This window comes from Pieris rapae, chromosome 7, assembly GCF_905147795.1.
Source record: "Pieris rapae chromosome 7, ilPieRapa1.1, whole genome shotgun sequence".
NCBI classification, from domain to species: domain Eukaryota; kingdom Metazoa; phylum Arthropoda; class Insecta; order Lepidoptera; family Pieridae; genus Pieris; species Pieris rapae.
In genome coordinates, this window is record NC_059515.1 from 307184 (window position 1) to 321275 (window position 14092).

At 34.2% G+C, this 14092-nt stretch overlaps 1 protein-coding gene across 1 annotated transcript; it reads left to right on the forward strand.

The window, feature by feature from the left end:
• Window positions 1–1621: 1621 nt before the first annotated feature.
• LOC110994623 lies at window positions 1622–12633 on the forward strand. Its single transcript, XM_045628904.1, has 8 exons — window positions 1622–1966; window positions 2559–2714; window positions 2975–3098; window positions 4429–4532; window positions 6583–6732; window positions 7920–8000; window positions 11290–11448; window positions 12240–12633. The coding sequence occupies exons 1-8, from the start codon at window positions 1622–1624 to the stop codon at window positions 12609–12611; spliced, it is 1491 nt and encodes a 496-aa protein (XP_045484860.1). The 3' UTR covers window positions 12612–12633.
• Window positions 12634–14092: the final 1459 nt, after the last annotated feature.

Here is a 14092-nt window from a genome sequence, read left to right on the forward strand (position 1 = left end):
TAAAACTAGCTGAGATAGGTAAATAAGCTTTGCTGTATTCTCATCCGTCAGGTCGCGTATCTTTTCACTGCGGACGCTGCAGAACTTAGCTTATTCAAAAGACCTTGTGGAGTATACTACCTAAGTAGCAATACATACTGTTTAGATGTGAAAAAAAAGAGACTGGCTGCCCACAACACAGGGAATCCTAGTGTGGGGGCCAGTGCACTCTACTTTATCGAAACATTCCTGTATATTGTGTCTAATAAAGTTCTTTCTTTCTTTTCTTTAAAGTAATTCCCAAGAACACCTCATTATCAACAAAGTCTATTTCCTCATTATTATTTCAACAATTATTTGAGCATTACTACTTTTTCCATTAATTGTTGTTACAAATTTAATAATTTTGTTTCTTCTTTCCGTTTAGCTTAAGATTAATTTGTACAAACCAGTGAACTACACTGGAGATGGCATTGTTTACATTCTCCAGTGATTTCATCGTTTCACTTTAAATAAAAGCAAAGTGTCATCAGCAAACAGAACTATCTCGTGAAGTTCCTTTACGGGAAATGACATTTATATAGACGAGAAATAAGGGATGAATAAGTATGTAGCGTTGCGGTACAGACGATCCCGTGATATCGTTTCATTTACATGTTCCCTATGAAATCTATCGCTCAGGTATGATTCCATGAGTTTTAAGGCGCTTTTTCGGCAATTCCATTTGTGTTGCATTCCAAATGTATGCATTGTCTCATGTTGTAATAATAATTTACATTGTATGATAAAATCTTTACACTTATTGATTCCAATAGGTACATTAGTTGTAATAGTTACCTACTTTTTGACAAAGGGTAGATATTATAATCTACCTACATATTTGAAAAGACAGATAGCTGATTTGCTATCATATTTATTGTTAATAAAAGTCAAGAATTTTGCTAGATAACCTGCTTCTATAAAATAGCAGTTAAGTTTAGACCTTGGAAGATATTACACTTATATATTTTTTCTCAAATTTTATTATATTGAGTTATGAGTATTAATAATATACAATTAACATGTGACTCCATTTGTCATCAAAGATTACGCATATTACGTCGTTATATACCCATATTTAGTTTCAAGTTCTGCGTTGCCGCATTTACGTTTCCAATGTGGTGGACGTACTGAGATGAACAGCAGTTCACATAACGCGACTGAAACGTCAAATATTAAACCACGGATATCTCCATCGACATCGGCAACAGTGGTTTTTATTTCCGTGAAGAAATGAAAAAAATGTATGAAGTTTCTGAAAATCCTCTTTTTGGCCGAGCATTGACTACGATACATGTACTTTTTTATCATTTTAGATAGATTTCGTCAACTTCCAGCAACAGAAGCATTTATTCTCAAATATTTCTTTCAAAACATCGGCCGAGTCTCTTTTTCTATTTTCCGATCGATTCAACTCTATCATATATTCCAAATTTATCGAAAGTTAGACAAGTAGACTTATTTTACATACATCCTTCAAAAAAGTTGTAGTTTAAAGATTTTGATCTATGATGTTTATTTGCTGTTTGCAAAAACATTGGTCTAGTTGTCTGTGATTCCAAAAAAAAAATTGAAGACATTTAGGCTTTATTCTGAAAGTGTGATGGCTTCAAGTCTTTTTAATATATCGAGGTACAGTCGTTTTAACTTATCCGAAAGTGAGTCTGATATTGAAGTTTTTGTTAAAGAATATGGATACCGCATAAAACGCCAACTCGCGAATGAACTTGAAGGTTACCGGTCACAGTTTCCTTCTTTTGTCGAAAGAAAAGTGAAGGCTGAGGAATTACCTTGGGTCGAAGAAAATTTTGAACGATTTTTTAAAGACTCGCCAAATGAGTGGCTCCGGAACGTACATTATCTTTCAGAGTTTGGATTTATAACTTCCATGATCTACACACAAGATGGAGAATTTCTTCTTGTTGGACATTCGTCGGGACTAGTTCAGGTAGATCTTTTGTAAATGAGATTTTTATAAGTACGGAAGAGTTTAATAATATAAAGTGTTCTTATCAATAGTCTTGTACCTAGTTGAAACTGCGTGGCCATGACTTTATTAAAATGACGGACCACAAAGACATAATTCGTGATTATGTTGAAAACATTGAAAATTATTATGAAAATGAGAAAAATCCTGTAATATGGTATCCCATGTTCTATAGGCGTATTAAAGCGCGTCAAAATGTTTCGTGGTTAAAAGAAAATCACGAGAAGTTTATTAGAGACACTCCGAATGAAGTTTTATACAATCGATGGTTTGGAAGCGAAATGGGACCGATTACAGCTTTAACATTCTCTCGTAATGGATATTATATTATCGTAGGCCATGCTTCGGGAGCTATACAGGTACACAATGCTTCCGAAAATGTTTAGTACCGTAATTTTCAATTTTTTGAAGATTTTCAAACAAAATGCTTAATATGAAAAAAATTAAGTATGTCGAGTGAAAATAGTTATTTCTCTATATTCACATAAAAATTATCTTTAGTTTCTTACAATTGTATTGTATTGTTACTATTGTAAACAACTTTTCCATTAAGATGCGACATGGCAGCACTGGCGTGGTTCTTTGTACACTTCGAAACATCCAATTTCCGCCGAAACCAATTTACGCTCTTGAATACAGCCGCTTCGAAGAACGTGTTTGCTATGCTGCGTGCACAGATGGCGCTGTATACAGGATTGATATACCCAACGTGAGCTTACTTATTATAAATTTTATTTACTCTCTTTACCTAAGATCTTAAATTTCACAGTGCTTAAATCGCACTATCCGCTTGAACTTTATTTTTATCAACCTGTTTCGTTCGTGTCAACCAGTAATTTGTTATCTTTTAAAATCTTTTCATAAGGTAAAAAAAGGTATACCTAAAGAAACAATGAAAGAATTTAAAGTGTGTCAACTCTACTGGGTTATCACGGGCTTTACAGTTATTGCTCATATTGATCATTCCAGTTAGTCGCATCTACAGAGGATCCACCGCAGTATTGTATACGGGCTGACCCAGCACTGGAGTACCTAAACACTCAATACTATGGCGCACCGGGAATCTCCTCAGCTGCCACACCTTTTATTACACGTATGAGAGTCATATTACGGTGTTAACATATAAAACCTCTATCCTATCTATCCGAACTTATACGTTTGCCATCCAAAGCCATCAAAGTTATTATATTGTATTAAATTTATTAAATATTCTAGGTATGATAAGTTAATGCAATCTGTATGGTGACAAAATATTGAAATAAAATCATTATGATTAATTAGTGGTCCAACTAACTCCTTGAACAAGCTCAGGGGGGGGGTCATGGGGATCCGCCGTTGTCCACATATATATTATGTTGTCAAGAACAAAAATACTACGATTTTTTTTGTCTTGTTTTGTAATAAATAGTTATTGTTAAGACAAGATTTACAGTATTTTTGTTGATTAATAATAACAACTACTTATTACAATATAGTATGCACTAAGTGATGGCGTCTGCCTTTTATTGAAAAACGCTGACTAAATATTTTTGTCTGCTTTTATTATGACATAGGCTACCTCGGCACGAGTGGCCAATCTGTATCATAGTCGGTCATGGTCAAGATACTGTGAATCGATTCTACTTAACATTTTTTAATATCTTATTACAATGCGGCTCAAAGTTGAGTGGAACGAGCTATCTGTTATATTTGCATTTTATTTTTATGAAAGGTATACTGAATAAGCTTGTGCAAGTTCAATAAATATTAATTGAGTTTATAAATATTCCGACAGACGTTTCATGTCGCATGTCTACGCGTGTGTCTACTAGATATGCTTTTGAGTGTTGCCTGTTTACAATCAAAAATAAAAGGCCTTTTATTTTGCAAGGGTATCACGGGATGGGGTATCCGAAATGTCGCTTGAGCGCAGATCGCAGCTGGAATAATTCTGCCTTGGAATTGTTAGATATATCAGTAAGATGAGTAGCACCAGACGTGGCGCGGGTTCCGACTTATTAATATGATGTTTCCGGAGTAGTTATGGTCTGGGCACGCCAAGCACACACAACTTAGTTTAAGTAAATAAATTCCCTTTTTAGGAATAGGGAGATTAGTCACTCCCCTGCCGCTAAGCTTCTTGGCTACAGATCTGCCAGATCGCGGTGGTTAATATGCCAAATAGCATCCTAAAGAAAAAAGTAATACATAAGAAGACGTTCTTACCAGCAAAGCCTTTTTCCTGATGTGTAATTCTTATTTGAGCTTAAGACTAGATTATTTCAACTTTTTAAACACAAATGTAGTAAACATTCAGATATGTTGAATAACCTTTGCTGAACTCCTAGTTCTCGCCATTTTAAGTAATCCGTTTTGCTTAAATTAAAGTAAATTATATTATTATGTGTATGGTGGATTTCTTTTTCTAAAAATGATTATTATAGATCGGTCGGCAGCGTTGTCGCTCGGTCTCAGTGCTGACGAGGCGAAATTCATTGTCGGTTACGCGGACTCATCAATAAAAGTGTACGACATCGAGACTCAAGAGGTACGTTAAGTTTTAGTATCGTCTGATTATCTAGATGGTTAAGAATTGACTTTATTTTCCATTTTATTTTGTAGTAACTGGAAAAGCCTAGACTTTTTTCTATGTGCGCATTTACCATTCGCTCGAATGGTGAAGGATAACATCGTGAGGAAACCGGCTCGTCTTAGACCCAAAAAGTCGATGTCGTGTATCAGGCACGCCTAATCCAAGTAGGTATATTGCATATTAGACTGAAAAATGATATTGAAACAGAAATCTGAGGCCTAGTCCTAAAAAGCTTGAGCCACTGATTTATTTTATTTTATAAAGTTTTTATATTACCAAGCACATCCTATCTCATCTTGACAAAGCTCTGTAGAGTATGTAAAGAAAGTCTCGGAGCCGACACGAACATTTGTAGCTACAAAGGTAAGTGAAATTTATTTCCATTCACAATTTTACAACTCTCACAAACAATAGAATCCTCGCGCAAATAAAGCTAGTCAGGTGGTGAATTTATTGTTATTAGCTAGAACAATACTGTTTTCTAGTTATCTCATTTAAATAATACTATTAAACGTTTAATTAAAATAAATACTCTAAACGCCCATAAATTCTTTATTGGGTACGATGTTCTGTGCATTTATTTTAACAAGAAAATATTTTTTTTGTCTTTAATAAGATATCATAAAACTTTATGATCTAGACTAAGCGTAGACTAATAAGGAAATAATTGGAGTTAATTGAAACTTTAAGGAATTGAAACTAATAAGGAAAAAATTAATAAAATTAAAAACGGACCTAATTTACTAAAAAGGATATTTAACATAAATGTCTAATAATACTACTTTCAGTCTCTATTAAAGAGAAGACACTGTTCGTGTGTTCTATTTTTTCACTTGTCACCGTTTTGCACGTACGATTATCGTGCAATTAACCCTAATCTACTTATTCTAAGGTTTTGTCATTTTCTATCTTCTCACTGGGCCCATGGTGTTGAGACTCCAGCAGACTTTTTATTGACTTCTTATTATCGTGTTTATTGAGTACAAGTGTGAGAGAAAGAGAAATATATTCGTTTTAATCTGTTTCCGTTGTAGATTGTTAATTTTCTTATCAAAATGACTGAATCGCACACTAAATGGTTTTCTTTTGCACGATTAAAGGTTTATGATTTGTACATTTTATAAAGTGGCTCGTGACGCTTGCAAATTGTTTACATAAAACGTAATTCTCGCTTTAATCCTGGCAATTGTTTGAACAATAGAACTAGAAATGCGCGAGTTTTATTGTGGTTGAGAGTTTTCATTTTTCCTGTTCTGAATTAGCATATTTATAACGTGTTTAACGTAGCTTTTAAGTAACAAAGCTATTTAAATTGAGTAGTTTAAAATTTGTTTTCATTCCATAATATGTTGGTTTATTAATTGGTTTTTTACTCAAGTCTTTTAAAAACTTAATAACCAGAATGATAAGGTTTCGTGAATAACGAAACCTAATCGACATCGCGATGTGGTTATATATTCTCAATTTGTCCGATACTATCAAGTATGTATATATATATGTATGACTGTTGAATCGTCGAGACTTGTCGCTGAAAGACAAAGTATTTATAGATAAATATAACGACTGATTCTGTTTTAGCAATATTCGACAAATACAAGCTCATTCGTCCTGATCAAAATTTTACGTTTGTCATAAACATTCCCATAGTCAGAAGTCTTTATTGCTGTTTTTAATCAAACCGCGACGCGCGTTTGTTTTATAATTTTGTGTCCCCTTTTTTACGATGACCCTCCACGTCCGATACCATTTGGTACACGAAGCTTACGATAAAGTGTTGCCGTAAACCGTCAACCTAATCCCATTTTATTGCCAATACAGATTGGTTTACGAGATATTCGTAAAGTCCTTAACCCGGAAAGTGGGTCACTGGCCAAGGCCCGCCACGTCAGAAGGTAAACGGTTGAGAAATTATCAGACCTACTATGTTTTCAGCTCACGAGTGAATAAGCGAAGCGAAGTGTCCGTCATAAATAAAGTCTAAAGTCAGAATTTCTAAACATTTCAGGTGGAAACAACGTACAAAGTGCATAAGCTTCGACTTCAATTCATTCCCAAAAAGTTGCAGCGTATGCACGCGGGACAGGTATGCGCCTTACGCTGCCACGACGAAAGACCTCGGGTATTCGCTAGTGCAGCTTGGGACAACACTTTAAGGGTAAGGAAACGAATAATTCATTAAAGGAAATGGCCAAGCCACGTATGAGGCTATAAAAATTTGAAATGATATATTTTCTCTTTGAAGCTTTGCATAATGAAACCTAAACGTGCAGGCTGCAGCTGATACCTATGTTGACTTAAACCCTTGTGAACAAGTTGTAAATGAAACATGGCGGACCACCGCTGGTCTCTGTTGAGATTAAAATATTTCAGCGAGTTATTTAATTATTTACTAAGTTCTCCTTTTGAGGGCTTAGCGCGCGTCACAAAGAATCGTGTTCATTGTTTATTTTAAAGCTGGTTACAGACAGAATTCACTCAAAAATTAATGTTTATCTTTCATTTTCTAGAATGTACACCACATTAAAAAATATTTCATATTATTATTTGATTCATATATAGCACAACAGCTTTATAATGAATAAACTTTTAAAAAAATATATTATGTTTTTATTATTTTAAATAATAATAATACATTTAAATGATTAACCATTTTATTAATTCTACTTTGACTATTTAATCCCATATTTGAATTATTTCGTCAAATTCAATTTTTTGCTCAATGGTGTCAAATATTAAAGAAAACTTTTGTTTTTAATGGATTTAGATTCCGATTTCTATATTTTTACTGAAAATAATTTTCGAAAATGAATAACACGCGTGTCTAAAACACCCTAACAGCCGCAGTGCATTTTTAAATGAATATGAGTCGGTGGCATGTCGTTTTTGACGGGCTTTGTGGATAAAATAAAGCATGTTCATTTGAATCCCTGTGATGTGTAAATAATTTTTCAGGTATAAATTCTTTTGTTCAAAAACATTTTAATTTACTATTTTAAATGGACATACATAGGTTTATTATGGTGTAAATAGTCTCTTATTATGTCATTCAGAAGTTGTTGTAGCTTATAAAAAGATTACATTTATAAACAAAACATACGAAACAGAAAACATAGTAAACTGAAAGTAAACATTAAAAAACGACAACTTAATATTTTAAAGAAAAAACTAGTAAAATATTTCCATTCCTTTTGGAAGGTAAAAAGGTCTACACCAACATAAATTATATTACTTAGCTAAAACCCGAAGCATTGCCAAATTCCGCAGATAATTTGTATTCGTAGTAGGCATATGGAACAATTGTGAATATCTCGTCGCATACATATAAATAAAACCTGATTCAAGGTGTGGGACACCAGATGCCCCGTGGGTTGTGTCGCTACCTTCGAAGGAGTCGACGTCTGCAGCGATAGCATTGATATAAATGTAAGTTATATTACTAATCATAATTTCTAGAAGCAACCACCAAACCACTGCGAAACTGATTGTAATTTATGTAGACCCTGGGGGGCTATACGGCAGGGGTCGAACATATTTCTTTATAGACGACTCGACTTTTGCGGCTAAATGTTTCCGAACGGTATGCCGACAGTAACTAGTATTTACCTTACTTTTATTTACTATTTTACTAAAACATAAATATATATATTTTGTTTTACTTAATGCTGTTCTTAATATGTTTGATTTGAAAATTGTCTGGTATTAAAATGTGCTAATGATATGTCCAATGAACGTAAGAGAGGAGCATAATAATTAATAAAAGGCCAGTAACGGATGAAGCCTACGGCCAGTGTGTGGGTCGATGGGCCTGCCCGTTTGCCCATTATAAAGTTATAATTATCGAGTGCACACGGCGCTAAATACAACGTATTAATAATGAAATTCTCTCTCGCAACATATTTTTCCAAAATGTCTAGAACTTTTCTAGGTCATCTTTGAAAGTGTAGCAAAGAGTTAGAAACCAATTTACATTCTTTGTGAATTGTTATTTGAGAATTCGTGAGGGTCTATTATTCTTGGCTTTATAATTCTAACAGGCCGACCTTAAAATATAGAAAAGTTGAACATTTCTAGGTGTCTAGACTCATTAATTGATTAAATTAAGCTTTAGCTGTCTATTACGTAGAATATAACTCACTGGAATCCCTAAAACATTGATTATATGAGGATTTTTGTGTGATAACTACAACAATCACATTGTCATTTAAGATCCTTAAGTAATTATTAGGCTTATGTGTCGATCGTGAAAACAATCTTTTGAAGCTAAAGCGCACTATCTTAAGCCACAAAGCCGCTTCAGATACTAAGCAACGTCAGCGGTCATTGTTTGATGTAATTTTAATGTCATATGTATGCTATCGGTTTTTATCAAAAAATGTACTGTTGTATATCTAGTGTCCACTCAATTTCCGCATTTGGATTAATCTTTTAAATATTATTTTGTTCATAATAAGCTGGCTTTTTTATGGACAAATTTTTTTTAACAAACAAAACGTAACAAATGAACATTGTAGAGGATTTTTATCACTAGTTACAAGTGCTTTATGCATTTGAGTGACCTAGAGAAGATATATAATATAGAATTTTAGATTTAATTAAGAAAAGTAGGGCGATGGAATTTAGGCCTATACTAATAGCGTTTACGTGTTGAAAGTTTCGAGATTAAGCGAAAAATATGAAATTTTGCGTTGTACATGAAAACGGGTGATAAATGGATCGTGTTATGAATTTGCCAGTTCTGTATTCATGTCAGACGAAAATTTATACACTTTCCGACACATTGAATGGCGTGGGCTGGAATTATGATAGGATCTTTTAACTAGGCAATCTAAAATATTTTCCAAACCTGCATTAACAGAATGTTGTTCCTTTCTAAATGCAAAATCGCGCAATTTCCATTCATATAATCTTATTATAAAATAAAATATGAATGTTCTTCGGATGTTTTACTCTTGTAAGCAAAATTAAAAAAAAAGGGTTTTGTTCTCAATTTTATATAAGTTTTAGCGGTTATTGAGTTTATAAAAAAATTAAATATACTTTATATAATTATCGCAAAATTTTCTAACTTGAAAAAATTAAAAATCTGATTATTATGCATTACAATTATATTTAATTTAATAAAATTAAGTTCTTAAACGTTTATTCGGTATATTTTTTTGAGATTACAATAATTAATCATTACGATCTTATTAACATACAATCTTTGTGTAGGTGTCTATTAATCGAGTGAGGTTTCTTCAACGGATTAAGAGGATAATTAAACCTATTTCTATGAGTGAAATATTAAAATCCTACAAGTCTCATCATTAATCTTGTTTCTACAAGATTGAAAATGTCCCTTTTTGCATATGAACCGTGCGTGAATTCAACAAAATTGATTAAAACATGCCACCCCTATAGATACTAAAATTTGCTGTTGGAAATTGATGTCTCGGAAGTAGGCATTTTGAAAAAATAGTTAAAGCCCGATAAGATCAGGTATGGACTTCTCATGAAATATGCAAAGTTTTTGTGCCGATTGGAGCGTCAGATTCGTTGTTGACCGTGCATACTCCAAGCGGCCAATCGAAATAGCAAAGGCGTAATTGCTGTTCTTTCTTCAAGACTGTGCCTCTTATATCGATGATATGTTGGAGTTAGGGACTTATTAATTGCTGTGCTGTATCCCAATGATACCTTTTTTACCGATCATGTTAATATTTTGCGGGACAATATCGAATGAAATAACAGGCAGACAGACAGACAGACATAACATTTATTAGAAACAAAACACACATATAACCACACCAAATAACAATAATCATCGAAAAAAAATAAAAACTAAAATGATATATCAAAAACAATAAATAAAAATTATTATAATAATAAAAAATATTTTCTCATTCAGCTCGTTTCAAATGTGTGTAATGTGTGTGAGTGCTGTGGCTGTAATTAGCCCTGGCTTAGCATTTGCTGAGGAGCAGAATGTTCCACAGCGCTGGTCATTCTGCCAGAGACCACAGCAGCTAGATTAAAAAAGTTTAAGCACCTACCCGCTGGAGGCTGGAGGAGGCCTTCAGGAAAAAAAGTAGAAGACCATAAAATCTAAGAGCTTACGATATAGTTAAGGTTTCTGGGAAGAATTGGATCTAGGAAGATTGACTAGAGTGTACTAACACACATTTAATATTAATTTTTAAAAGTATGGAATTAAAGGAGCTTTATTATTATTGACTATGTGAAACGCCGGTATATTATATTCTATATGAAATTCATATTTTTATTATTCATACGTCACAGATGTTTCGTAGATTTCTGAGCGTTACATTACGAATGCCTAACATAAATATATTAAGTGCTGGTACGTCGTCTTTTCTTGATAACTCAACATGAGCAAAGTCCGTTACATTTGAGACAAATAGCAATTTTAATTAAAAACTCTTTGTGAAGTACGTGGTCGGGTTCCAACCGATGCCGTTATAACTTTGATACTCATAGTTGACGTACTTTATTTTTAATACTTTTCATTAAGGTCCTCCTCGTAAAGTTGTACCTTGTTTTAGAAAATTAATTTCGGTAAACTTTGCCCTTCGAGTTGGCAGTCTTTGTTTAGATGGAGAGATAATACGATTTATATATAGTAAATGTTCTATTATATATATTTTTTATGACTTTATCCCTTAGTTTTCATCGCCGACGTTAAAGTATGTTTTATTACAATTAATGTTTTTAGAGGGACCATTGTGTAGCTGGAAGCTGGCTACCCACGGAAGCCTTAACGGTCTGGGATATAGTGGCCAGAAAGCGGCTGAATATCATCCGGGTACAGAACCGGAGACCAAATGTCGATGGAGAATTTCTCTATGCGTGTCGATATTGGAGATCTTCAGAGGTATATATTTTCACTACTACTCGTATGTTATAAGTTTGTTGTAGAAAATGTATAGAAAAATGAGATAAATCGCGTAAAACGTACGAATTAGGTATTTCGGTGTTTTAGTACTTAAACATTATAGAACTAGATTGATATTATGTGTGTTGTTAGATTTTTAGATAAAGTAAATACTGGATAAAGTAAAAACTGGTAAATACGTCTGGAAATAGATGTCATAAATGTAAGGAAAATCAACAAATTCATTGATTCAGGATAGGAATATATCGTATATGTAATGTGATGCTTTATGTGGTGAAGTTAGGGAGCATATATTTAGTTGGCTTTGTATTAATACTTCCATAGCGATGTATACAGACTAAACATTTATATTAATGCTCCTCTGAGGGCAAGCTTTGAGGTTTCTCCTTTGTTTTCGTTTAATTCCCAAGCAAAACAGTTAAGTTGGTATTGATGAAATTCAAAAGGTGTTTCTGAAGGTTTCCAACAAGAGATAACGTTTTTGTTATATTGAATGTTGTAGTTTATAAAAACATTTAGGATGTTCTTACTTTTGGGAGGTTTAAAAGACTTTCAAAACGCCTTGTTACTAACAGAACGTTTTAGAAATATAAAACATCAGGTAAGCCGTTTGCCCCCTGTTCTATAAACATATAAATTGATGAAAGTAAATAAATTGCACTGTCCTCATAGTATGATCACTATCACTACAAATTACACATAAATGAAATAGAAAGAAACGAGTATAAAAAAAATAATGGAATTTTCTATATTAACTTATATGTTTCCAGTACAATCGAAAAGGCAAATACGCAATAATTGGCGGCAGCGGAACCAACTGCGTGGAAGTGATCAACCTTCACAACCGATTCATTGCTTGTTCCTACCCTGCATCCGGTACAGTTCTCGCCATAACAAGTCACAAGGAACGCATAGCTTTCGGAGGGACCGCACCCGTCCTCAGCATTGTCTCCTTCCACGACCCCAAGCATGAGAAATACCGTGAAGTGGAGCCGGACTATGAATTCACTAAGGGCGAAAGGTACTTTTCTGACAGCAGTTCGGAAATATCACCAAATCAAGATGTTACGAAGTTAGCGAAGGCTTCGTCGATCAGTGCGCCTGCAACGGCTGTCAAGTCTTCTGTCAGTCAAAAGCTGTGAAGTGAATTCATTGAATAAAATATGTATTTTTTTTGGTTTCATTATTAATAGAGCATTACTATTGATCTTGTATTATTCGGGTTTGATTGAAAAAATACAAAAACTCTTGGATATTAGTGGCTTTTGATAGTTTAGTAGGTTTGCTTAGGAAATCGTTGTATCGATCCTGAACGTTTGATGATGCGGCAAAAAATAACGGCCTGCCCAATTTGAGCAAGCACGCAAATTGCTCATCACTGGCGAAGTAATCTCTTTTAATTTCCACAAAGAGGCGGTTGTATATTTACGATATTGCCGACGTCATTGGCTCGTTTTCAATACTTTTATAACCCCAACCGCTCGTTTCTCTTAATTGAAAATGTAAATAAAAATTCTCATTCAATTGCAACTAATAAATTTTATTTGTACTAAATATAAAGACCGTATAGAATTAGAGTCGACGGATACTACAGAGAGCAAGTTGCAATAGAATTTAAATAAAGAAAGCCTTCGGTAACAGCGCGAACTCGTGTGCGAGGCGGTGGTGAACTTTCAACTTTTACCCGCTCATGTCGGGAACTACCTGTCCCCACACCGCCGCGGGGAGGGAGGCGCTTTCCGTACTTGGACCGAATATTTACAGCGCAACCTAAATATAGCGTGCCGCCGCTCAGCTGGCACGGCCGGGGAGGAGTAAACACTCCCCACCCGCGCCTCGCGGGAAGCCTATTCTAGCGTTAGCTGCCGCGCCGAGCGGACGTTCCTCATTCGAGCGTAGGTCGTAGCGCGGCCATGACCGTTTCAAGTACAGGGGTAGTTGTTCGCAGTAGCTAAACGCTCTCAAGGTTATGATGCTATAAAAGACTATTCAAACTTTACGGCACGGCTGCATTTTATGAGAAAATTATTTACGTATTCCTTCAAAGATTAGGAAAGAATGACTAAATAGGCTAATTTTTGATATTTCTCACATTATATTTTATTTTAATTGGCCTATTCCTACTAACTTCAGAGAATAATTTATAAGAAGGACTATGATTGAATTAGTAGTTTACTGTTATTTAAGATACTTTTAGAACGGGTGTGTATACCTAATTCAGGAAAACGGTAAAGGTTATTATTATATTATAAGAGATTTAGATAACGCGCTTCATGTCGCAATGCAGATTAAGATTTACCACGCTATTTGCGTACCTTTGTGATTAACGCATACGATGTATACACTAATTTTATATATATTGAAATTGTGAAATATTTTCAAAGCATAATTCGGATCTTTATGTCAGTTTCGTTGTTTTTACGAATACAAAATAAGTTACTTCGCGTCTCGAGCTTCTGAGCACAAATTGGTACAACTTTACGGAGCCATTCTATATAAACCCTTAAATCCTGATAAGTTATCTCCAGAATTTTCCCAGAAATGAATTTCATGAAGTAATGAGGGTACACGACTCAGGATATCTTATCGGATTACTCGTATTAAAGACGCTGTAATGAAACGT

What these genes read in the sequence shown, in the direction of transcription:
- LOC110994623 (XM_045628904.1), top strand. Translation starts at nt 1,622, where the DNA reads ATGGCTTCAAGTCTTTTTAATATATCGAGGTACAGTCGTTTTAACTTA. An exon ending in TGCCACACCTTTTATTACAC is followed by an intron (nt 3,099 to 4,428) that starts GTATGAGAGTCA and finishes TGATTATTATAG; the next exon opens with ATCGGTCGGCAGCGTTGTCG. An exon ending in GATATTGGAGATCTTCAGAG is followed by an intron (nt 11,449 to 12,239) that starts GTATATATTTTC and finishes ATATGTTTCCAG; the next exon opens with TACAATCGAAAAGGCAAATA.